Source organism: Rhinatrema bivittatum, chromosome 3 (assembly GCF_901001135.1).
Source record: "Rhinatrema bivittatum chromosome 3, aRhiBiv1.1, whole genome shotgun sequence".
Lineage (NCBI taxonomy): Eukaryota > Metazoa > Chordata > Amphibia > Gymnophiona > Rhinatrematidae > Rhinatrema > Rhinatrema bivittatum.
Window position 1 is genome coordinate 518,459,644 of NC_042617.1, and position 27,241 is coordinate 518,486,884.

At 46.5% G+C, this 27,241-nt stretch overlaps 1 protein-coding gene across 1 annotated transcript in view; it reads left to right on the forward strand.

Moving 5' to 3' along the window:
• The window catches only part of LOC115088636 (bifunctional epoxide hydrolase 2-like), a 91,375-nt gene that overhangs the window by 18,824 nt on the left and 45,310 nt on the right, over positions 1-27,241 (forward strand). Inside the window, exon 4 of the mRNA XM_029596898.1 lies at positions 19,174-19,276. Coding sequence (XP_029452758.1) covers positions 19,174-19,276 — 103 coding nt within the window. The remainder of the gene's footprint in view (positions 1-19,173; positions 19,277-27,241) is intronic.

Genomic DNA, 27,241 nt, shown 5'->3' on the forward strand with positions numbered 1-27,241 from the left:
GAGTGAAGTGGAAAAAAATGGCCGGTAAGTGGGGCGAGTCCCAGGTTCCTCAGTTACCAGAGGATAATAAACAGATGCCACAATCCTTCAGCACGAGAGGTCATGCTGGGGGTTCAAACGTTTTCGACCCTACAGAGGAGCAGCCTTTCAGAGGACTCGATCTTTGGGTAGGTCTTAATCTTTTCATCCCAGGCTCGGGTAGTGGAACCCCTCGAGCCTCCCAATGATGATGTGTTGACCCACTCCTGGAACAGGAGATAGGGGGTCACCTCTCTTTTATCAGAGGTGGGTCGAGATCACGTCAGACCAGTAGACTCTAGAGATAAGAGATGGCTATATGCTGGAGTTTCACAGTGTTCCTTGGGACGTTTTCATGATATCTCCCTGTAACTCTCTACAGAAAAGATAGACAGTGGAGTGTACGTTGTCAAGGCTCCTCAGCCTGTGGGCTGTGGTTCCAGTGCCCATGTCTCAAGAAAATATGGACAGATATTGAATTTTTCATTGTGCCCAAGAAGGATGGCTCTTTTTGCTCCATCCTAGCTCGCAAGGGGTTCAACCTTTATTTGCGGGTGACTCGTTTTCGCATGGAAACCTTGCACCCAGTGATAATGGCAGTACAGTCAGAGTTTTTGATGTCCTTGGACTTGTCAGATGCATACCTTCATATTCCCATCTGTCTAGAGCATCAATAATTTCTGTGTTTTGCGGTTTTGGGGTGTCGTCATCAGTTTGGGGCATTACCTTTTGGTTTGGCCACCATGCCCAGAACGTTTTCCAAGGTTATGATGTGGTCGCGGCAGAATTAAGAAAGGATTGGATTCTGGTACACCCATGTACTTAGACGACTGGCTAATTCAGGCCAAGAGTTGGGAGGAGAGCCTTCGTGTCTCACACAAGGTGATCTCCTTGTTGCAGGAGTTAGGTTGGATAGTGAACCTGGCCAAGGGCAATCTTCAACCATCACAGTCACAAAGCAGGGTAGGATGTTGCTGCTAGAGGGCCGTATCCAGATGCTGATGGTGCAGGTGCATGTATTGACGAACACAATACACCTGACAGTGTGGACTTATCTACAGGTACTCGAATTGATGGCGGCATTCCTAGAGGTGGTGCTGTGGGTGAGGGTGCATATGCAACCCCTTCAACATACTCTGCTGTCTCGTTGAAGCCCCCAGTGTCAGGTCTATTCGATTTGGGTTCACCTTCCGATGGAGATCGGCAGACACCTACAGTGGTAGTTATAAGTGGATCATCTAAGAAAGGGGATTTCCTTGAGGTCACCGGACTGGCTAGTACTCATGCCAGATACAAGCTTCTGGGGTTGGGGAGCTCAGCAGTTGCAAGGGCGCTGGAATACAAAAATCTTTCTGAAACATCAACCGGCTGGAAACCCATGCCATTCGGTTGGCATGCTTGTGATTTGGCAACCGATTGCAGGGTTGAGCAGTCCGGATAATGTCAGACAATGTGACGACAGTAGCTTACATCAGTCGGCGGGGAGGAACTGAGAGCCAGCAAGTGTCGCAAGAAATAGCCCAGTTTATGGAATGGGCAGAAGTGCATCTTCAGGAGATCTCAGCCTCACACATTGCAGGAAAAGACAATGTAAGAGCAGACTTTCTCAGCAGACAGAGTCTGGATCCAAGACAAAGGAAATTGTCAAATGAGGCTTTCCAGCTTGTAGTGGATTGCTGGGGCCTTCCATTTCTGGACCTGCTGTTCTTGCAATGCAAAGGTTCTTCGCGTCAGTCACAGGAGAGAATCAAAGTCCCTGGGCATAGATGCCCTCACGCAGGAATAGCTGGAGGGCAAGCTGCTGTATGCTTTTCCTCCATGGCCCATGTTGGGCAGAATGATTCAGAAGATCAAGAGTCAAGGGGGATGGTGCACTGGTGGTACCAGATTGGCCCAGGAGGCGGTGATATTTAGATTTGCAAAGGCTCTTGGAGTCTCCCCTTCAGTTTCTAGCTCACACGGATCTGCTATGCAAGGGCCTGTTCTTCACGAAGATCCAACTCAATTTTGTCTTACTGTATGTCCCTTGAGAGGGCTCGGTTGCTGAAGTGCGAATATTCTACTGTGGTGATTGCCACCTTGCTATGAGCGAGAAAGTTCTCTACTTCTTTAGCCTATGTGCGGGTTTGGCGAGTGTTTGAGGCTTGGTGTGAAGATTGAAGGGTTCTTCCTCAATCAGTTAAGATCCTGCTCATTTTGGAATTTTTGCAGGATGGATTGAGTAAATGGTTGGCCCTTAATTCATTAAAGGTACAGGTGGCGGCTCTTGCCTGTTTCTGAGGTCAGGTGAATGGTGGACCCTTGACGGCTCATCCAGTTGTGGCTCATTTCTTGAAAGGAGTGAAGCATCTTCGTTGTCCTTTTTTGTTAACGGTGCCCTTGTGGAGTCTTTAGTTTTGGATTTTTTGGCGAGCGCTACTTTTTGACCGATGCGTAGCCTTTCCTTGAGGTTACTGACCTTGAAAAAGGTGCTTCTTGTGGCAATTTCCTCTGCTAATAGAGTATCCGAACTGCAGGCCTTGTCTTGCCAGAAGCCATTTCTACGAGTGACTCTGGGGGCGATACAGCTGTGTACTATACCTTCCTTTTTGCCAAAAGTAGTCTCTGATTTTCACTTGAATCAGTCCATTTCCCTGCTGTCTCTGGACAGGGAAAGAGATGCGGAGGAATATCACCTGTTATGGTCCTTGGGTATCAAGAGGCATATCTTGATGTATTTGGAGGTTACTAAACCTCTCAGGAAGTCATATCGACTGTTTGTTTTCCACATTGGAAGTAAACAGGGCGAGCCAGCATCACGGGCTACAATAGCCTACTGGATTAAGGAGGTAGTTATGGTTGCGTATGTGGATGCTGAGCAGCTGTTGCCTAGTCAGGTTAGGGCTCATTCCACTAGGACTCAGGCAATATCATGGGCAGAAGTTAGATTGTTGTCTCCCATCGACATTTGCCAAGCTGCTACATGTTCCTCATTGCACACCTTTTCCAGGTGGTAATGCCTGGATGTGCAGGCCTGGGAGGGCACAACCTTTGCATGTGCGGTGTTGATCAAATCGTGGGCAGCCTCCCACCCTGTTCAGGAGTAGTTTTGGTATATCCCACTGGTTCTGGATCCACCTGTCCGTATGCTAAGAGAGGAGAAATTACTACTTACCTGATAATTTCCTTTTCTTTAAGAACAGGTGGATCCACCTTCCTGCCCTTGGCTGCTGGCGGGTTATGCGATTGTCCTCCTGGGTGGCTGTGTGTTTCAAGGAATACTGATTAGTCTATGGACAGGAGTAACACTTATGTTATTACACTGTTTGTCTGAGTCAGTGTTATATTGTTGGCTGAGTGCTGGAATGGTTATCTGTTGATAATCAAGTTTTGTTAGTTTGTCCACAGTTGGCTTTTGCAGGGAATACTGGTAGACTGATGTCACTGCAGGTGTATATATACCGTGATGTCAGCTTTGCTCCATCTCCATCTGCTGATAGAGGTGCATGACCCATTTGTTCTGTCCTTATTAAAGAAAAGGAAATTATCAGGTAAGTAGTAATATTTCCTTTCTTTGCCACTAGCAGATGGTAGGACTAGTAGTGCAGGAGGCTTTCTTCAGGCACTGTTCGAAACTTAGAGCCAGGTCTCTGTTACTCTGAGGAGAGCAAGCCCACTGACAGGGTTTCCAATACCAGAGGAGGCTGGGTTGAGGACATAGGAGGGGGGAATTATTTCTTTTTCTTCAGCTTCCTTGGCAGTTTAAATAAAAAATAAAAATAACTCAGATTTTTTTTTGCTATAGGTTCCTCAGACTGCCTCCTCACCCCCGACCCCCTCTTCTTTGTCTGCTCCATAGATGGTTTTTACCACTTTTTTTTTTTTAATTAATGAGAAGCAGAAAGGAACAGTCCTGTTCTGGTGCAGGGCTTAGGAAAGCAAAAGTGTCTTCTGCAATGGGGGACTTTCCTTGGGGACTAAGTCCTCTGGAGGGTATTTTTTGAGCAGTTTCCAAGGCTCTCTTTCTGCATGGCCTTGGGGGAGAGGTGCTGAGCTTGCGCATGATTAAGCCTGAGCATGGCTGTCACTGCGAAGCCTGTAGTTGCAGGTGCTTTGCTTCTGCACTTAGCCACTCTGGCTTGTTTCCAAGCAGCAGAGATGCCTTCTAAGGCCTTAGGGAGGTCGACTGCAGCCTCTCCCACTGCACAGGAGGGTTCCTTTTCTGTCCCACATTTGCTGCATGCCATTTCACCATATTTGGCGAGTCCGGCCACCATTTTGGAGTCTTCCCTGTCGCATTTTCTTCTCTGCAGACCCCCCTTCTGATGCTGTGGGGAGGTCTCATTTATGGCCCTTGTGTGGGATTTCCTACATTGGGCGGCTACTGGTCTGGGGATGGGAGATTTTCTCCTGATTTCTTCTGCTTCCTGATCCAGACTTTCTGAACACAGAAGCCTGGGAGCAGTGGTAGGCTGTCTGTAAATTTGGAATCTCCCTCTCAGATGCAGCCCAAAGTCCAGATCCCTACTAAGAAATCCAGGAGAGCAGCGGGCTCGCCCTCAGAGGGAGGTGCTGGAGAAACCTGGAAGTTCTGCTAGACTTGCCAAGTTGCATCTCAGTGGAGGAAGGGGAGTTTCCTTCAGTCAGAAAGAGTTTTGCCTAATCTATTCTTTTTATAAAAAGAAGATTACAGTGCTTATTGCTTCATTATGAAAGGTATGCACAGATCCTCTATAGCCTTTCCTCTTCTCTTTGAAGAGAAGGTTATGGAGTTGTCAGTTCAGGAGGCCCCTGAGATTGGACTCTAGGGAGATGCCTTCCTCAAGAGGCATTTCACCACTTATTTTTCATTGACTCAGTGGATGCACTTGTCGCAACTCTGACCAGATGAACCCAGTGGAAGGCGATGCTGCCCTGAAAGATCCTTAGGACAGAAAGTTTGTGATACTATTGGGGCATAATTTCTCTTCAGCAGTCCTGCTTGTCCAGATTTTTATTTATAATGGTTTAGTGGCACATACTCTCTTGCACTGCATTCAGCAGCTTCCAGAGACCAGAGAGTGCTGTTGCTTTCTTGGTTGATGCTCTGAATGATTTGCTCCAGATTTCCTCTAAGACTGTGGCTTCTAGGCCAGGAGACTCTCTATGTAGCTGGGCAGCAGATTGGTGCCCAATCTCCTTTGAGAAAGCTCCCCTTTAAAGGGATGCTTCTTTTGGGACAAACTTGAGCTCTTGGTTAAGAATCTCAAGCATCCAGAAACGCAACTTCTTCCTGGGGACAGAGGTCCCTGTTTTTACTGCCCTGATAGAGGCGCAGTCCGTTTCAAGATTCAAGATACTATCGGCCTGGCAGGTAATCTTCTTTTTCTTTTTTTTTTTCAAGACTAGAGGTAAGTGACAGTCCTTTCATGGCTCCAAAAGACTAGAACCTGAGGTATTCAGAGCCTCTGTATCAGAGATGCTCCATAATGAGGCACAATAGGTTCACTCTCTGCTGCTTGGAGGTAGGTAGTTGCTTACAACTGTATTAGGAGTGGACCCAAATAACTTTAGGCCAGTGGGGATGCTTTGGTCATCATAGGTTTGGTAGTTCAGGTTATTCATTCTGAGCTTCAGCTGCTGCGAGTAGTGGTATGGTTCTTCTTATCAAGCAAGACTCAACTTATTGTGTGGCTCCCTAAAACTGATGAATCTCATGGGCCTATTCTTGCCCTCAAAAGGTGTGAATGCCAGCTTACATGTCTTTCTCTTTAGATTGGATACTTTTCATTCTGTGCTGGTGGAGGGTAGGCAAGGTGTGAGTATCTCTCCTTTCTAGACCCTTGAAAGTATATTTGCATTCCCATCCATTTTGAAAATCAGAGATGCCTTTAACTTCATTTCAGAGCACCCTCTCCCTCTCATCTACCCACAATAGTTCCTCAAGGGTTCTCCAAGGTCATGCTGGTGGTAGCTTTCTTGAAAAAGGAAGGCATACTGGTTCAATCTTTTTTGGGCAATTGGTTGTTCCCTGTACGTACCAGGATCAGTCCAGACCGTGGGTTATGTCCCCCTTCCAGCAGATGGTCAGAGCAAAAACTGAGAGGGCGGTTCCTCATGACTGGTGTTAACCTCATGACTGGTGTTAACCTTCAGTATTTCTCTGATTCCAGCAGATTTGGGTTGCACCTTTTGGTTCTCCCATTTTCTTTCTGTGAGAATAGTTTTTGTTGATTTATTTCTCCTGTTTTCTTGTTAACACTTTTTACTTGGATGGATCTTATTTAAAAAAAAAAGGCAAAGGCTTTTCATTGTAGCTTTGCTATACTTTCTATGGGCAGTCCTGCTGCAGGCTTGCAGGCAGAGCTTTCATTCAGTGAGAGACCTGTCATCTTTTTTTCTTTATTGGTGTATCGTTTTGGGATACGTTTGTTAACTTTCCTTTTACAGGGCTGTCATTTGCTGCCTTTAGGGGTGAAGTTGGTGGTCCAACCTCTCCCCCTCGATATCGACCCGCTGCCCGGAAATGTCGTTTCCTCAGGGCAGCCCCTAAACTTCAGAGACGCGACATCTCTCTGGCTTGGGGAAAAAAAACACGGAATGGGTCGTTAAAGTTAGGCAGGCAGCGCAGGACTTTGATTTCTTTCCTGCTATCAAAGGTTTTCGGAGGTTGATGCTATCAAAGGTTTTCTTGGTTGATGCTCTGAATGATTTGCTCCAGATTTCCTCTAAGACTGTGGCTTCTAGGCCAGGAGACTCTCTATGTAGCTGGGCAGCAGATTGGTGCCCAATCTCCTTTGAGAAAGCTCCCCTTTAAAGGGATGCTTCTTTTGGGACAAACTTGAGCTCTTGGTTAAGAATCTCAAGCATCCAGAAACTGATTCCAAATCCTTCTTTACTTGCCTCCATGCCGCGGCTGACACGATGCAGCGCCTGCGGGGAGCCCGGATCGCGGCTCTCCTGGGAAGGCCTGTGTGCTCGGTGCCTCCCCAGTGGGGAGGGCACCTCGAGCCCTAGAGGGTGGTCTGGTTCACGCGCAAATGTGTGCCAGGCTCTGAGGAGATCGGCCCCGTTCCCGTCCAACGCGGGAACGGCGGCCATCTTGGATCCACTACTTGCTGCTCCAGCGCTGCCTCCCGGGGATTCAGACCCGGACTGACCTCATTCCCCTCCGGTTCTCTTTCCGGCGCACCTCCCCGACGCAAAGCCGCCCTCAGAGGACCCTCCGCGCCCCCCCCCCCCCCCCCAGGCCATCCCTGCCCTGGAGCCTTTTTCCACATTCTGCTGATGCATGGGGCTTATTTGGCAAGGCTCAGCCAGCACCAGGATGCGGTTTTGGCTCCCCCTCCTCCTAAAGTGGTCAGTCTGGGGGAACTCCCGGACATGGCAAGGGGGCCTCAGGGATCGGTACCGTCACGGCCCGGTACAGCACCAGTATTTCTGGCCCTGCCATTCCAGTGGCCCCTTCGGGATCCTCTAGGGTTCAGCTGGTTTCCCATCCAACCAGTCCTGGTCCTCCACCCCCGACGGACCCTGCAGTGGACCCTGATCTAGATGACCCAACGCCCTCGGCGCAAGTCGAAGGGGATGTTCCTTGAGTTCTACGCCTTTTCCAGAGCGATGAGATGGTTCCGCTTATCTCACATATCCTGGCTGGATCAGATATTGAGGCCCCCCAGGAGGCTCCTGCCGCAAGCACTGCACCGAAGAGAAGGGAGAGGGGATCCCGTCCTACCAGGGCTCAAGCCACCTTCGAAGACTTTCCTTTTCATCCTATGCTCCTCCAATTGCTGTCCAGGGGGTGAGAGATTCAGGAGGGCCTCTCTGTGGGTTGGCAGAGTGATGGACAAACTGTATCCACTCCCCAAGGAGTCCCTGGAACTACTTAAGGTACCGAAGGTGGGTGCGTTGGTATCAGCAGTCACATCTATTCCTATGACTGGAGGAGCAGCCCTCAGGGATTTGCAGGACCGCAAACTTGAGGTGTATTTGAAGAGAGTGTTTGAGGCGTCCGCCTTGGGAGTTCGGGCTGCTGTTTGTAGCTCCCGGATGCAGCGTGCATGACTCCGGTGGGTTCAACAACTACTCGGGACTCAGGACCTGCCTCCAGGAGAGGCCCAACAGGCAGAAAGGCTAGAAGCCGTCATAGCATATGGCGCGGACTCGCTGTATGATCTTCTCCGGGAGCTGACCAGGTCTATGGTTTCCGTATTCTCAGCTCGGCGCCTCCTCAGGTTCAGGACCTTGTCCATGGATTCCTCCTCCTAGTCTCAACTCTGCTCCCTTCCCTTCAAGGGTAAGTTGTTGTTTTGGAGAGGAGATGGAGCAACTTATTAAGTCGCTCGGGGAGCATAAGGTACTTAGGTTACCGGAAGATCATCCTCGGAGATCCAGAACGTACAGCTGTGCGCGGAACCGTTTCCTAGGACAACTGCGCTTCTGCCAGGTGTGGCCAGTGCCCCACAGGCCTCCCTCGTCTAGATCGCAGTCCTGGTCTTGTTCCTTTCGGGGCTGAAGATCAGCCCGAGACACCCTCGCCCAAGGGACTGCCACTACATCTTCACAATGAAACATTGCCAGCCCACTCTTTGATTCCCCGGATAGGAGGACGCCTGTCGTTCTTCTATGAGGAGTGGGTCACAATCACCTCAATCCAGGGCGTCCTGGATATTCTACAGAGACAGGTTTGTCTTTTCTTCGTGCAGACTAAGGAAACAGGGCGTAGTACGTCAAACGCTAGGCCGCCTCCTAGATCTGGGAGCCATTCTTCCGGTGCCACTACCAGAACAAGGACTTGGCCATTATTCCGTCTACTTCGTAGCCCCCAAGCAAGAAGGCTCCTTCCGGCCGATCCTGGATCTCAAGATGGTCAACAGGACGCTCAAGATACCACATTTCAGGATGGAAACTCTGTGCTCAGGGATTGCTGCGGTGTACCGGGGAGAGTTCCTGGCGTCCGTGGACTTGACGGAGGCTTATCTTCATATCCCCATCCTGAAGGAGCATCAGCGCGTCCTTCTCTTCAAGATTTTGGGGCAGCACTTCCAGTTCCAGGCCCTGCCAATCGGCCTGGCAACTGTTCCTCGCACCTTTACCAAGGTGATGGTAGTGGTGGCGGCGGCCCTGAGGAAGGAAGGGATCCTGGTCCCTCGACTTTCTGGGAGCTCATTTTAACATCAAAGTAGGCACAGGCTCTCTTCGTCTGGAGCGGGCCCAATCGTTCCTTGCTCAGGTTCAGTGCTTTTGGGACCTCTGACTTCCCACAGCCTGGGACTATCTCCAGTTGCTAGGTTCCATGGGCTCCACGACAGATGTTGTGCCTTGGGCCTTTGCCCACATGCGTCCCTAATAAAGAGCATTACTCTCCCGTTGGAAGCCAGTATCTCAGGAATTTCAGGCTCCTCTGCCGATACCGCCCCTACCCAAGGACAGCCTGACCTGGTGGCTCGACGTGGATCATTTGCTTCGAGGAGTAGCGCTCGAGGTTCCACAATGGGTACTCATTACAACAGATGCCAGCCTTAACGACTGGGACCAGTGAGCGGTCGGCACTCAACGCAGGGTCAGTGGACACCAGAATAGGCAACTTGTTAATCCACTGTCTAGAAACAAGAGCGGTCCGTCTTGCGCTACAGCGTTTTCTGCCCTAGCACAAGGCCGAGCAGTCCGGATCCTCTCCGACAACGCCACGACTGTGGCATACATCAATCGTCAGGGAAGAACAAGAGGTCTCCATGTGACTCGGGAGATGAACAAGCTGATGCCGTGGGCGGAACTCCACCTGTCTCATCTGACGGCGTCTCACATTGCAGGGGTGAACAATGTTCAGGCGGATTTTTTAAGTCGCTAGCGCTTAGATCCCGGAGAATGGGAACTGTCTCAGGAGGCAGTGGCACTACTCGTCATGCGATGGGGGACTCCCCATCTGGATTTGATGGCCACGCAAAGGAACGCAAAGTCTCCGTGCTTTTCAGCCGCCGAAAGGAGTATGGAGCAGAAGGCATCGATGCCCTAGCCCTCCCGTGGCCGAGGTACATCCTACGTTCCATGTTCCCGCCTTGGCCCCTGGTGAGGTCACCAGGGGTCCGTGATCCTCGTGGCTCCAGAGTGGCCTTGTCTGCCGTGGTTCGCAGACTTAGTCAACCTAGCAGTGGACAGCCCGCTGCGCCTGGGGCATCTGTCGAACCTCCTATGGCAGGGACCAGTATTTTTCGACCAGGTAGATCGCTTCTGTCTAGAGGTCTAGCTTTTGGAACGGCGCCGGCTTAGGAGACGAGGGTATCCAGCGGCGGTTATCTCCACTCTTCTGAAGGCAAGGAAGCCTTCCACCTCCATGTCCTATGTCTGAGCTTGGAAAGTGTTTGAGACTTGCTGCCAGTCCTCCCGTCTCTCTCCATGGCGTGCGACCATAGCCCAGATCTCCAGCGAGGGCTGGAGAGGGATTTAGCCTATAATTTTCTCAGAGTTCAGGTGGCAGACTTAGGTGCTCTAGTTCCTCATCGGGATGGCCCTCTTGCGACACACCCGGACGTGGTCCGGTTCTTGAAAGGAGTAAAGCATGTGAAACACCAATTCGCAATTTATGCCCCTCGGGGAGTTTTTACTTTTAATCCTTCGTATTCTTGGCGGACCACCCTTTGAACTGCTGTAGAGCGCTACCCTCAAGGACCTGATTCTTAAGACAGTTTCCTTGGTTGCCATCTGTTCTGCTCGCAGAATCTCGGAGCTGCAGGCTTTGTCATGTAGAGAGCCTTATCTTCGCTCTATGGATCCCGGAGTATCCTCTGGTATCGTACCATCTTTCCTTACAAAGGTGATCTTGTCTTTTCATCTGAATCAGTTGGTGGAACTGCCATCATTCCAGGCTGAGGATTCCAAGGAGCTCCGGCGCCTAGATGTCAAGCGAGTTCTCCTTCTATATCTGGAGGTTAATAACGACTTCCGCTTATCAGGTCTTCTTTTTGTCTTCTGGAGTTGTCCCAAGAAGGGGCACTAGGCTTCAAAACCCACCATTGCCCGATGGATGAAGGAAGCAATCTCTACCATGTACATTGGCACGGGGCATTAGCCCCCAGACAATATTAAAGCTCATTCTCTACGAGCTCAAGCAGCTTCCTGGGCAGAAAGCCAAGCGGTCTCTCCACAGGAATTTTGCCGAGCAGCCACTTGGAAGTCTTTGCACACTTTTGCGTATCACTATCGCTTGAATCTGCAATCAACGACCTCAGGTTCTTTTGGGGCTTGGGTCATTCGAGCTGGGATATCAGTGGCCCACCCTATTTAAGGGAAGCTTTGGTACATCCCACGTACGTACAGGAATCCTGGTACGTACAGGGAAAAGAAAATAATTTCCTTACCTGCTAATTTTCGTTCCTGTAGTACCATGGATCAGTCCAGATGCCCACTCTAAGGATTTTGGGGTTTTTTCTTTGGGATAATCCTTCAGCTCGACTGTGTAATCCTTTCAGGACCTGTTTGGGACTGACTGAGAGTTCACATTGCAAGTTTGCCTATTCAGATTTACACTTTGATGTTCAATTTAGTTGATAATTAATTTTTGTATTGATCCATCCAAGGGGTTTTTCTTTGTTGCTTGGATATTCTTAATACTGAAGGTTTACAGAGGGTGCACCAGTCATGAGGGACCGCCCTCTCAGTTTTTGCTCTGACTTCATCTGCTGGAAGGGGGACATAACCCATGGTCTGGATTGATCCATGGTACTACAGGAACGAAAATTAGCAAGTAAGGAAATAATTTTCTTATCGGGGTAAAGTTCATGCATTCTGCAGAGTCCAAGCTTTTAGAAGACTTGGGTTGTTTAATCAATTTCATAAAGTGCAAGCTTCATCCATCTCAGTCCTTGGAATGCCTAGGAGTTTTTCGACACAAAGGCAGATTCAGTAGAATTGCAGGAAGAAAGAGTTTTTTCCCCAAGTTTTATTCTTCAGGTTCAGAGGTCTGCTGTTTGGTGGATTCTAAGAGCTTGAGTTATTTTCCACTACTTGACTCCATTATGACCACTTTGGATCTAGTTCCTTGAGTCAGAGCTCACTTCTGTCCCATTTGCCTCCCAGACATAGGTCTACAAGTGCCGTCTTTCTTTGCCTGCTCCTGACTGACACTGCCTCCTTTGTAGATCAATTTCTCAAATCCTGTTTGAAGGGTGTGAGTTTGGTGCCATCATCTTGGTTATTCTTTGATAGATTTGAGTCAGGGGGCACGTTGATAGATTTGGTAGCCCAGGGTCACTCATTTTCCAAAGCAGCCGCTTGATCCATCATCAGGCTGGAAACCAGAGCCATAGGTTGGCTCCTTATTTTTTTCCGCAGATCTAGGACAAGGTGGTCAGAGTTTTTTTCTGACACTGTCACGGCGTTGATGTATGTGAGCAGGCAAAGAGGAACCAGAGGTGCAGGAGTGTCAAAGGAGATGAATCTTCTTTTCCTTGGGTGGAATAGAATCTATGGCTCTTGATGGTGATTAATATTGTGGTAAATATACAAAAAGGGTAAATAACTACAACTCTCTATCCACTTGTCGTAGAATTACACATAATATAGAGAGCCCAACAATAATACGTGAAATACACAAAATTTATTTAAAGATATCACACAAATATACCTGTATAGACAATAAAACTGAACTAGCACACTCACACATTCATACCCACAAATTAAAAAATATGTTGTATTGAGATACAATGTATAACTTTGTTTATATTACCAATTAAGTTTACAAATAAAATTTCAATTGAAACTCAATAAATTATTATAAACTTTAAATTGGAATTGTATACTGTTTGTGTCCGACAAAAGCAGATGCAAGATCTCTTCGTTTCACCCCCGTCTTTTGGGGCTTCCTCAGGGACTGATGCAAATATACACTTTACAAGTGTATTACCACACTGAATCGCAACAATTTATTCAACCTCTTACGCTTGGAACTCCTTACAAAATTCCTTCAACACAGCGTTCCCCTATATTCATTAATCATGACTCTCGGCCATCTGAATTTAGCGGCGTTTCTTTTAACCCTTATGGTTTTCTATACTTCCTTCCTTCTTACAAGTCGATCAAATAGAAAACGCCAACCTATGATCTCAAGCCAAACATATTGTCTAATCGGAAGTGACGTAATGAATATAGGGGAACGCTGTGTTGAAGGAATTTTGTAAGGAGTTCCAAGCGTAAGAGGTTGAATAAATTGTTGCGATTCAGTGTGGTAATACACTTGTAAAGTGTATATTTGCATCAGTCCCTGAGGAAGCCCCAAAAGACGGGGGTGAAACGAAGAGATCTTGCATCTGCTTTTGTCGGACACAAACAGTATACAATTCCAATTTAAAGTTTATAATAATTTATTGAGTTTCAATTGAAATTTTATTTGTAAACTTAATTGGTAATATAAACAAAGTTATACATTGTATCTCAATACAACATATTTTTTAATTTGTGATTAATATTGTGGGACAGGAAAATGTGCATACCAGCTTCTTCAGCAGGAGCCTTCTGGATCTGTGTGTATGGGGACTCGGCAATTATGTCTTTCAGCAGATAGTGCACAGGTGGGGTATACCTGACATGGAATTGATAGCAGTTCACAAGAATACCAAGGTCTGGCCATTTTTCAGCCGTCACAGGGAAGGCGGATCCATTAGAATGGATGCCCTGGTACATTCTTGGCCAAGCATGAATTTCCTTTTTGTTTTCACCTAGCCCCTTGGTGGGGAGGACTCTGCACAAAATAGAGGAAGAGAGTGTTCTAGTGGTTCTGTTGGCCTATTGACTGGCCAAGGAGGCCATGGTATGTGTGGGTCTGATGAAGCTCCAAATCATCTATCTTCTCCATCTTCTGGATGCTTGTGGACTGTTGGTGCAGGATCAGTCCCTATGGAGGGTCACTCTCCATTTTATCTTACAGCAGGGCTTCCTAAGCCTGTCCTGGGGACCCCATAGCCAGTCAGGTTTTCAGGATATTCACAATGAATATGCATGTGCTAGATTTGCATATTCTGAGTCTCTATGACATGCAAATTTATTTCAAGCATATTCCATTATGGATATTCTGAAAACCCGACTGACTGTGGGGTCCCAGGACATGTTTGGGAAGCCTTGTCTTACAACTTTGCTTTTCAAAGATTGCGTTTGAGAAGAATGACTGTTTTTCTTCAGCAAATTCTACTTTACTGATGGTCCGCAAAACTTCCATTTCCTTGAGGGTTTGGCACCACTTTGAAGCGTTTTGCAGAAAATGGTCTTTCTCCCCTTGGTGTTCGATTATCCTTTATATTTTGTCCTTCGTTCAGATAGGGCTGGTCTTATACACCTTGATGGGTTTAGGTAGCAACCATTTCCTAGTTCTGGGCAGAATTCAAAGGATCTCAGTAGCCTTCCATCCATATGTGCCTTCAGGAACAATAGGAAGTTGCAGCTCCCTATTAGGCTGACATCCTTCAGTAGGATCTCAGTTTGGTCCTGATGAAGAGGACCGAGACCACATCTGACGAAGTGGGCTCTGTTCTCGAAATCTCTTGCTTTAATAAATTAGTTAGTCTATAAGGTGCCTATTGACTCCTTTTTTTTTTTTTTTTTTTTTTTATAATCAAAACTAGAATGCTATTTTCATTTTCTAAAAGAATATAAAACGTGTTTAAATCTTGAAAGATTTTCAATCCCTTTGATTTTTTTTGGCTGTTAAAAATATATAAATGTGTTGCAGAACCTTGAAAACTATGCCATAGAGTTTTTGAAATTTTGCCACAGGATTTACCATTGTATTACCTCAAAGGAATAGAAGATGTGCTGCTTATACATTTTCAGAGATACCAAGGTAGATATTTAAACAGTAGATAGTTGGATAATTAGTACTTATCCAGTTATCTAGTGGCCACTGAATATCTGGCTATACTCAGCGGCCGCTGGATAGCTGAATAAGTAACATATCCAGCTATCTAGTTAGCCAGATAAGATGCGGGCAGTGCTACTTAGCCAGATAAGTTATCTGCCTAAGTAGTAATATTCAGTCTTACTTGGATAACTTATCCATCTAAATAGTGCAGAATATGGAGATATTCAGCAGCATAGCGTTTTGCTGAATATTCCGTCTATCTGGTTAACTTAGATAAATGGCTAGGCTCTGAATATCTACCCCATTATGTCTGTATAATACAAAATTGTTGTTGATTTTTCTAAATAATAGTTTTGCATTGTAGGTCTTATGCATTTTGTATCTTTCCGCTGAATATCTATGTTAAAATCCATGTCTTATAATATGGGTAGTCTATTTGCCAAAAATATGTATCTTTAATTAAATCGCACTCCAAGCGAACACCTATAGTACTAGATTATACCAGACCATGGCCAATTTTTAAAAACTGTTTTGGGGACATTTTGTAACATACGTGGTAGGACTAAGTGATATGTTATAAACTGCCATTTAAATTAATTGATTTGATTGTATATTTACAGCAAAGAGCATAAAAATTATTTGAAACAAAAAATACAGGAATATTTATCCTAATGCAGAATAATCTGTCATCCCAAACGAAACTGTTTGGATTTGCCAAGCTCTTGATATTACAGCTGTATAAAGATAATCTTTATAGATCATACTGTTTTGAAGTTCACTAGAAGTAAACATTGAACTATGAGTCTGGTAACTTCCCAAGATGCAAACCCAGTTCTGCACACTCAGTTTATGGCCTTGCAAAAATAATTTTATCTCTGTGTTTTACTTAATAATTGATCCAAAAATATGCCAAGCTGGGTCAGACCAAAGGTCTATTAAGCCCAACATCCAGTCTCTGATCAGGGCCATTCTGAGTTACAGCTACCCAGCAGTATCCCAAAGAATATATTTATTTCTTGTTGCTCACTCCCAGGAATAAGCAGTGGCTTTCCCAAGTCTATCCTTGAAGTCTTTGCTTCGGTCTCTCCTGAGGAAGATATAAGAGAGAGACCCACGCCAAAAATGATATTCAAAGTTGTTGATTCAGAAGAACTGAAACAAATCTCAATGTACCTGGAAGATAAAATTGGGCAAACTGACAAACTAAAGAGTAGCAAATCATCTAGACCAGATGGTATACATCCCAGAGGGCTGAAAGGTCTGAAAAATTTAATTGCAAACCTGCTATTAGTTATTTGTAAACTATCATTAAAAATCACCTATGATACCTAAAGACTGGAGGATTTCCAATGTAATGCCAATTTTTTAAAAGGGTTCAAGGGATGATCCATGAAACTACAGACCAGTGAGTCTGATATCTGTGCTAGATAAAATGGTAGAAACTATCTTAAAGAACAAAATTGCTGAACATTTAGATAGACATAGTTTAATGGGATACAACTAACATGGATTTAACCATGGGAAGTCTTGCCTTGCCAATAGGGTTGCCAACTGGCTCCAGATTTTCAGGACAGTTTGATCCAATCCTAGTTTTACCACATTGCATGCTGGGATTTATTTTGATTTCCCTATTGCATTCCCTAAGAAAAGCAAGACTATAAGTACCTGCATGCAGGGTAGTAGAACTAGGACTGCATCAGCCTGTCCTGATCTGGAGCCAGTTGGCATCTTGACTCGCAAATCTAATACTTTTTTCAGGGCATAAACAAAGAAGTGGATAACGGTGAGCCAGTTGATATAATGTATCTGGATTTCCAGAAAACATTTGACAAAATCCCTTATGAGAGACTTCTTAGGAAATTAAAACATCATGGGATGGGGGCAATAGCCAATTGTGGTTTGGGACCTGGTTAAAAGATAGAAAACAGAGTAGGGCTAAATGGTAAACTTTCCCAATGGAGATGGGTGAATAGTCAAGTGCCCCAGGGATCTGTTCTGGGACCACTGCTTTTTAATATATTTATAAATGACCTGGAAATGGGAACAATGAGAGAGGTGATCAAATTTGCCAATGACACAATTATTCAAAGTTGTTAAATCACAAGAGGATTGTGAGAAATTGCAAGAGGATTTTGCAAAACTGAGAGATTGGGCCTTCAAATGGAAAATTAAATGTAATGTGGACAAGTACAAAGTGATGCACTTAAGAGTAACTCAGATTATAGCTACACAATGCAAAGTGCCCCATTAAGAGTCACAATTCAGGAAAAGAATCTAAATAATTTGGTTGGTAATAAGTTGAAATCTTATGCTCCGTGTGCAGCAGTAGCCAAGAAAGCAAATAGAATGCTAAGAATTATTATGAAAGAAATGGAGAATAAAACAGAATATCACTCCATGGGGTGACCTCATCTTGACTGTTGTGCAGTTCTGGTCACCATGTCTCAAAAAAGATATAGCAGAATTAGAAGAGGTACAGAGAAGGACAACCAAAAAGATAAAGGGGATGGAAAGATTCCTCTAAGGAAAGGATAAAGGGTTTTAGGACTCTCCAGCTTGGAGAAGAGATAGCTGAGGGGAGATATGATATAAGTCTATAAACTGAGTGGAGTGGAACAAGTAAACATTAACCAGGTTTTTACTTTTTCAAAGAGTACTAAGACTAGGGGACACAATGAATTTACTTGGTGAAGCTTTTAAAACTAATAAAAGAAAATAGGTTTTTTTTCTCAATACATAATTAAGCTCTGAAATTCATTGCCAGAGGATGTGGTGAAAGATGTTAATGTAACTACATTTAAAAAAGATTTGGAAAGTTCCTGGAGGAAAAGTCCATAAACCACTATTAAGTTAAAATTGCAGAAATCCACTGTTTATCCCTGGGATAAGCAGCTTGGAAACTATCTACCCCTTGGGATCCTGCAAGGTACTTGTGACCTGGATTGGCCACTGTTGGAAACAGGATACTGGGAAGATGGACTTTTGGTCTGACCTAGTATGGCAAATCTTATGTTCTTATCTGACTAATAATGATTTATGAAATTTTCTGAATCACAAGACTGCCTCAAATGAGTCAAATTAGGGATGCTCATAACAGAGCTAAACATCATCATTAGTTTTGGTCTGTACAAGTGATCATCATTTTAATCATTTGTCCCATAAAAGCTTGATAGAAATGTCTTATCTGTAAATGTTTAAATTTTATACAAATTCTTTTCATGAAAAGTACATAACTATTTGGCTGACGGCGTTTTTTACATCTCCCAATAGTTGTTAAAATCATCAATAACAAGTCCTTATAGAAACATAAAAACATAGAAATGACGGCAGAAAAGGACCAAATAGTCCATCTAGTCTGCCCAGCAAGCTTATGGTAGCACCAGCCACGCCATACAAGTCTCCTCCATAAAGGTATCTTCAGCGGATGTCAACTGCCGTGCCGTATAAGTTACCCCCATACTTAAGTTTCCCAAACGGGCTGCAGTCTGAGTCCAATTCCCTGTTATCTCTTGCCGGTGAAGCAGAGAGCAGTGTTGGAGTTACATCACAAGTATAAGGCTTATTGGTTAAGGGCAGTAATAGCCGCATCAGCAAGTTACCCCCATTCTTATTTGTTTTCCCAGACTGTAAAATGCATGTCCTTGTTGATTGCTGTCCAAAACTAATTACCCTTTTCGTCTTTTCCCTCTGCCATTAAAGCAGAGACAAATAATGAGTTGCAACAACAGTATGAAGGCTTGTTGGTTAAGGGTAGTAACCGCCACACCAGCAAGTTACCCCCATGTGCTCTTTTCCTCATTTCCATCACCTAGCTTTTAGGAATCCACAGTGTTTATCCCATGCCCCTTTGTAATCTTTCACTGTTTTTGTAACATATAACATAGTAATGACTGCAGAAAAAGACCAAAATGGTCCATCTAGTCTGCCCAGCAAGCTTCCCAAGGTAGTAACTACAGGTTTACCCCCATGGGGGTAACCTGCCATTCATGCAGGTTACCCCCATTATCACCAACTCCTCCAGAAGGACATTCCAGGCATCCGCAACCCTCTCCATGAAGAAATATTTCCTGATGTTGGTTCTGAGTCGTCCGCCCTGGATTTTCATTTCATGACCCCTAATTCTACTGATTTCTTTCTACGCTTCTAGAAACTAATAATATTAGTGCTGATGTCACCAAAACTAGTCCTGATCGCATGGAATACCACTTATTCTCAGCATTCATGCTTAAAGGTGTTGACTGAAATGTAAAAATCCAGTTCTGTTCCCTTTAATTTAAAAATGCTTATCACCTCATTGAAAAATAGGAACAAAAATTGAGCATATTCTCTCTATATCTTTCTCTTCCCAGGAGGATTGCTTGTTGGATTACCAGAAGATGTCTCTCGAAGTTCACTTTTAGGGGAAACAGAGCTTCAGTATTATATCCAGCAATTTAAAAAGTCTGGTTTCAGGTAAAATTCAAATAGAGAATTAATTGAATTTTATTATTGAAAATTTGTGGGATCTCTGGGTTTATTTAGTCACTGCTGCCCTGACTGAGGTTATTAAAATAAAGGCAAACTACTATATGATGTAATTATCTAGGAATCAGTTGCCTTCATTATGATAGTTTAGTTTTAAAAAATTCAAATTTAAGAATTCATCACATATTGATATGGCATCACAGCATTGTAGTTTTCTCATAATCTAACTCCTGAAAGTAGTAGATAATCAATAACTTAAATACAAGCTGGCTTCCTGGAGTTTTAAGTGACTTATAGGTTAGGAAAACAAACTTTTTTTCATAACTAATAGTAGTATACTGAGTGTTTACATTATATAAATACTGGCTTCAATGAACATTTACTACAAAAACCTCTGAGACACCAACTTATGCATAGAATGCAAACATTTAGTAAGAAGAGCCGGAAATTGTTGATTATCAAGCTGGAGTGGAAAGAAAATTTGAATATCATCTGCATAGATCCGAAAGTTCAATGCTAAGAATTCCAAAACTTTGCTCAAAGGATGCAAGAAGATATTGTACAAAACCAAGGATAAAACAAGGGAAAAATCATGGAAAACTACAGTAAAGAATAAAATCACAGAACATTTACATAGACGTGATTTAATGGGTCACAGTCAGCATGGATTTACCTAAGGAATGTCTTGCCTCACAAATCTGCTACATTTTTTTTGAAGGGTGAATAAGCATGTGTATAAAAGTGAACTGGTAGATGTGGTGCATTTGACTTATCAGAAGACATTTGACAAAATCCCTCATGAGAGGCTTCTAAGAAAACTAAAAAGTCATGGAATAGAATGAGATGTCCTTTTGTGAATTGCAAACTGGTTAAAAAAACAGGAAACAAACTAGGATTAAATGGTCAGTTTCACAGTGGAAAAAGGTAAACAGAGTGCCTCAGGGATCTGTACTTGGGGCAGGGCTTTTTAGTATATTTATAAATGATCTGAAGAGGAACAAGTGAGATTTGCAGATGACACACAATTATTCAGAGTAGCTAAATAGCACGTGGATTGTGATAAATTATAGGAGGAACTTGCGAGACTGGCAGATTGCGTGTCCGTATGATAGGTGAAACTTAATGTGGACAAGTGCAAGGTGATGCATATAGGGAAAAATATCCCATGCTGTAGTTCCACGATGTTAGGTTCCATTTTAGGACTTACCACCCAGGAAAAAGATCTGGGCATTATAGTTGAAATTACATTGAAATCATTGGCTCAGTGTGCTCCAGCAGTCAAAAAAGCAAACAGTGTTTCCTAGCGTGTAGCAGATGGACTCAGGACTAATGGGTATAGTGTACTCCTGATATCAGTTGGAGACGGATCAGATTTCAATCTGACGTCAGCCCCTAGTACATATACCCCTCCAGGAAGTGCAGCTCTTCAGTATTTTCCATCTCCATAGCAGTTAGGGACTATCTGCACGCTCTCACAGCGTTAGAACCAACTCAAAGTAGAAACCCCAAAATATGAAGAAAACCTACCTCTGAAGACGAGCCCCGCTCTCCTGCGGTGATACCTTTGGGTCCCTTCCCGAGGTGATTTCCGTGGTCTCTCGGAGGTAAGCCTCGGTCCAACGACCGAATCGCGGCGAGGACCTAGCCCCCGATCCCAGGCGCGGCTGCGAGGCAGCGGGTGCACCCTCAAGTGCGGCGGTGAAGGTATTTTGACCTCTCCCCCCGAAGCCGGAGACCGCCCGGAACGAAACCGGGAAGTGCAGAAGACAAGGTAAGGTAGAGATCCTCGGCGTTGACTCCGGTCTCAGAGATTCGAGGAGTCGCACAGGTCGCCGGCCGGGACTAGTGCCGCCGGGTTGATCCGCCCTAGCAGGGCCAGGCCCCGGTTAGTTTAAAGTGTCTACCCACGTGGAGACCCTCCGAGGTGGTCGCCGTCGCCATCTTGGCCCTATTCGCCGCTCCGTTCATCGGCTCGTCCCGAGCGCGCAAGTCTAGGCGCACAAATTACATGTGCGCATAAAGTTACACGCACATAATCATTGTACGCATAAAGTTACATGCACAAGGGCCGTGCGCATACGTTATACACGTGCCGCACGCCTACTGGGCTGCGTGCATAACCACGACTTGGGCGCACAACTGCTCGCACAACCCACACACATATCTTAGACGCGCCGGAGCACATCAGGGGTTACGCGCCAATAACCATGGCACCACTGGAAACAGAGATGAAGCTCAAGGCCTTTGCCCAGCTTGCCATATCAGAGCTGCACAAAGCGAGGAGGCCAATGCCCTGTGCACTCAGTGCGAGGAGGCCCTGGGTTATCCAGCCCAGGGCCAGTCCCACCCAGGGCCAAGTAATAGTTCCTCGGTGGGTACCCCAGACCTAGCGGGACACCCCTGCAGACGGGGACCCCCAGGGACCCAGCGCCGCTTGGCTTGGATCCAGCGTCTATCTCATGGGTGGAGTTCTTCAAAGGGCTACATACCTTTGTTCACATGCAAACGGAACCTCTGGCTGATCAGCTACATTTGCTGCCAGAAGACCTGTATGCCCCAGGCCCCTCGAGGCCTAGACAAAGGTTTCCACCGCCCAGAAGCCCCACCTATGGGGACATGGACTACGCTGAAGAGGAAGCAGAGCCCCTAGAAGAGGGGGAGCTTCCCCTGGGAACACGGCCTCACCGAACCATGAGACTCTTCTTCACCAAGGACGAGCTCCCTCACCTGGTCACTCACAGCCTAAAGGAGCTCGCTATCCCGGGCCCAGGTTCTTCGGGGGGTGTCTAAGTCGAATCCCCTCTAGAGGGCCTCTGCCAGACCTCTCACCATTTCCCTCTGTTGCAAGCCGTCCAGCAACTAATTGACCTGGAATGGAGTGCTCCAGAGTTCTCATTCAAAGGAGGATGAGCTATGGCAGCCATGTACCCCCTGGACCCGGCAGCCAAAAGACCTCCTGACATGCCCAAAAGTTGATGCCATGGTCTGCGCGGTCTAGAAGCACACTACTATCCCTGTGGAGGGAGGAGCAGCGCTCAAAGATGCACATGACCGGCGCCTGGAATCCATCCTTAAACAGTCTTTTGACGTAGCTGCTATGTCCCTACAAATAGCGCCTGCTGCACTGTTGTGACTCGTGCCTGCTTATCTCAGACCAGGAGCAACACCCCTGGAGAAGTCATGGAACCAGCAGTATCATTCCTTACGGACGCTGCTTCTGATCTGGTGCGCATTGAGGCCAGAGGAGTGTCATCTGTGGTGGCTGCCAGGAGACAACTCTGGCTCCAAAGCTGGTCAACTGACGCATCTTCCAAAACTCGCTTCACAAGGATGCCCTTGAAAGGATCCCTCCTGTTCGGCAGCGAGCTAGAGAAGCTGGCCGACAAATGGGGCGAGTCCCCATTGCCGTGCCTAACTGAGGACAGGACTAAGAGAAACCAGCGACCCTTCCCCTGATCTTCCAGGGGCAGGAGCTCTCAGCGCTTCAATCCATACAGAAACAACTATTAAACGCCCCGACCTACGGGCAGGAACCAGTCTTTTCGGAACAAGCACAACAAGAGGGGAACCAGTTCTGGTGCAGGCCTCAGCCGAACCCCACAATGAGATTCAGCCGACCCATCCAAGGGACGAAGCCATGGGGGCAGACTAGCCCTATTCTACCACAGATGGGTCGAGATAACTTCAGACAAGTGGGTCCTAGCCATCATTCGGGAGGGGTACTACCTGGATTTCCTGCGAACCCCTCCGGACAAGTTCGTGGAATCCCCCCTGCCACGACCTCTCCAAGAGGGCGGCAGTGGAAGCTACACTGACCAGACTACTGGCCCTCGAGGCCATCACCCCAGTACCTCCACAAGAAATAAAATACATTGAATAATGCCTAGTATTTATCGTCCCCAAGAAAGAGGGGACTTTCAGGCCCATCCTGGACCTCAAGTCAGTCAACCACCACCTAAGGATTCCCTGCTTCCGCATGGAAACCCACCACTCCATAATAAGGGCGATACAACCGGGAGAGTTTCTCACATCCCTGGATGTATCGGAGGCCTACCCACACATCCCAATTCATCAGGAACACCAGCGCTTTCTATGCTTCAAAATCCTGGACCATCACTACCAGTTCCGGGCACTACCCTTCGGGTTAGCCACAGCACCCCGGACGTTCACCAAGATCATAGTGGTGGTGGCAGCAACACTAAGGAAGGAAGGAGTCCTCTTACAGCCTTACCTAGACGACTGGCTGATCAGGGCAAAATCCCCAGAGGAAAGCCGCCAAGCAACCAACAGAGTCAAAACTCTACTGGAGAGCCTAGGTTGGGTGGTAAACACAAGCAAAAGTTGTCTACAGCCCTCACAGTCTCTAGAATACTTAGGAGTCCGATTCGACACCAAAGAAGACAAGGTCAGCCTGACTCCCACAAGGAGATCAAAACTGTGGAACCGGTTACAATTCCTACTGAGCTAACCTCGGCCTACAGCATGGGATTACCTGCAAGTCCTCTGTCTGATGGCATCCACACTAGAAGTAGTGCCATGGGCACGAGCTCACATGAGACCCCTGCAGCGCTCACTCCTATCACGATGGAATCCACTGTCTCAGAATTACGCCATACGTCTATCACTCCCGGGCAGAGTCCGGACCCAGCTACGATGCTGGCTGCAAGTCAGCCACCTGAGCTGACTTGCAGCTGACTTGAGGGATCAAAGCTATCCTCCCCAACCTGGATTCTGCTCACCACAGATGCCAGCCTACAAGGATGGGGAGCACACTGCAAGGAGTTAACCGCCCAAGGGCAGTGGAACGCAGAAGAGGCGGGATGGAACATCAACCGCCTAGAAGTGCGGGCAGTCAGACTAGCCTGTCTACGATTCGATCACAGACTCCGAGACAAAGCGGTCAGAGTAATGTTGGACAATGACACAACAGTGGCCTACATCAACCAGCAGGGGGAGGGGACCAGAAGCCAGCAGGTCTCTCTGGAAATAGACCCCCTAATGGCGTTGGCGGAAGTAAACCTCCAGGAGATCTCGGCCGTCCACATCGCCGGGAAAGACAACATCACGGCAGACTACCTCAGCAGGGAAAGTCTAGACCCAGGAGAATGGAAGCTGTCGTCCACAGTGTTCCAACTGATAGTGAACCGGTGGGGGACACCGGACATGGACCTTCTGGCAAGCTGGTCCAACGCCCAAGTACCCAGGTACTTCAGCCGCAGGCGGGAACCTCAGTCCCAGGGATCGATGCCCTGGTACAGACCTGGCCACAGGGGACCCTATTATACGCATTCCCGCCGTGGCCCCTATTGGGCGCAATCATTCACAAGATACAACTACACAGGGGACTAGTTCTGCTAGTGTCCCCGGACTGGCCAAGAAGACCGTGGTACGCAGACATGAGAAGACTACTGGCAGGGAACCCCCTACCCCTGCCTCCACACAGAGACCTGCTCCAACAAGGACCGATTCTCTACAAGGATCCAGCTCAATTCTCTCTTACGGCCTGGCCATTGAGAAGGCTCGCCTGAGAAAGGGCGGATACTCGGGGGCTGTAATAGACACCCTACTCCGAGCACGCAAGTTCTCCACATCCCTAACGTACATAAGGATTTGGAGAGTATTTGAAGCCTCGTGCGAAGACCACGACATCAAGCCACACTCAAGTAGAATTCCCATGATCCTAGAATTCTTACAGAATGGGCTACAGGAAAGGGCTGTCCCTCAACTCCATCAAGGGTACAGGTGGCCGAAATGGCATGCTACGGCTCCAAGAGCGAGGGCGACAGCATAGCTTCTCACCCGGACGTGTCACGCTTCCTGAAAGGAGTCAAACACATACGCCCACCACTAAAGTGGCCGGTACCTCTTTGGAATCTCAACCTGGTCCTGGATTTCCTAGCAGGAACCTCTTTCAGGCCCCTCCGAGGGCTGTCCCTCTGCCTGTTAACGTTAAAGACAGCATTTCTGCTGGCGGTTTGTTCAGCCTGCCGCATTTCAGAACTACAAGCACTGTCCTGCCTTGAACCATTCCTCAGGCTCACCCCGGGAGCCATACAGCTACGCACAGTCCCTTTGTTCCTTCCCAAAGTGGTATCACACTTCCACCTTAACCGAACCATCTCACTACCATCGCCGGATGAGCTAAGAATTCGGAACAAGCTCGAAGTCTACGTCACCTCAACATCGGTAGACTTCTGTCCAGATACCTGGAGATGTTGGAACCCGTACGAAAAACGGACCACCTTTTCGTCCTTCACAGTGGGAAGAGACAAGGGGAAGCGGCCTCACGGGCAACCATAGCCCGCTGGATCAAGGAAGTCATTAAGGCGGCCTACGTAGAAGCAGGCAAACCACCGCCGCTACAGGTCAAGGCCCATTCTACCAGAGCCCAGGCAGTATCCTGGGCAGAAACCAGAATGCTGTCACCTGCCGAGATTTGCAAGGCGGCGACATGGTCCTCCATCCACACCTTCTCCAGATTTTACCGCCTGGATGTTCAGGCTCGGGGGGACACGGTATTTGCAAGGGCAGTACTAAGTGGGTCACGGGCAGCCTCCTACCCGGTGCGGGAGTAGCTTTTATACATCCTATTGGTCCTGAGTCCATCTGCTACACGCTAGGAAATGGAGAAATTACTTACCCGATAATTTCATTTTCCTTAGTGTAGACAGATGGACTCAACATCCCACCCTTGGCTGCTGTTACACATGGAATTCGAATGATCAAGGGTAAGCCATGTTTTCAGTCACTGAGGATTTCCACCCTGCCGGGTGTCGACGCTTCCGGTTGAGTACACTGGCGGTCTCCAGCTATAGTCAATCCAACCAGTTCAAGTTAATCAAGTTAACCAAGTTATAAAGTTTAACCAAGTTATGAAGTTATCCAAGTTATTCAAATAAGTCGGTCACACATATATCCACAATGCTTTTCGAGGAGAATACTGAAGAGCTGCACTTCCTGCAGGGGTATATGTACTAGGGGCTGACGTCAGATTGAAATCTGATCCGTCTCCAACTGTTATCAGGAGTACACTATACCCATTGCTCCTGAGTCCATCTGTCTACACTAAGGAAAGCAAAATTATCAGGTAAGTAATTTCTCCATTAGGAATTATTAGGAAGGGAATCACAAATAAAACAGAGGATGTCATAATGCCTCTGTACTGCTCAATAGTTAGATTGCATCTTGAATACTGTGTGCACTTCTAGTTGCCGCATCTCAAAAAAGATATAGTTACACTGGAGAAAGTACAGAGAAAAGCGACAAAAATGTAAAAGGGATGGAAAGGCTAAAGAGGTTAGAGTTATTCAGCTTGGAGAAGAGATGGCTGAGAGGGGATATGATAGAGGTCTACAAAATCATGAAAGGACTTGAACAGGTAAATGTGAAATGGTTATTTACTCTTGGATAATACAAGAACTAGGGGATACTCCATGAAGTTAGCAATAGCACATTTAAAACAAATCATAGAAAGTTTTTTCACTCCATGCACAATAAAGCTCTGGAATTTGTTGCCAGAGGTTGTGGTTAAGGCAACTAGTGTTGCTGGGTTTAAAAAAGGTTTGGATAAATTCCTAGAGAAGTCCATAAACTGCTATTAATCAATAGGGAGTAGCCACAGCTTGTCGGCATTAGTAGCATGGGATCTATTTAATGTTTGGGGATTTGCCAGGTACTTGTGGCTTGGATTGGCCACTGTTGAAGCCAGGATACTGGGCTTCGTGGATTCTTGTTGTGACCCAATATGACACATCCTGTGTTCTTATGTTATGTTTTTTGACCCCGTAACACCTTGGTCTCTTCAGCTCTCCACCTGAAAGATTGATGCCCCAAAATGACTTGTTGCCAATGGTCAGACAGAAACAATTGAAACCATCTCAAAATCTGAGGATCCTTACCCACAGCATCTAATTGACCCAGTTGCAAAGCATGATTCAAAGTATGAAATGCTGA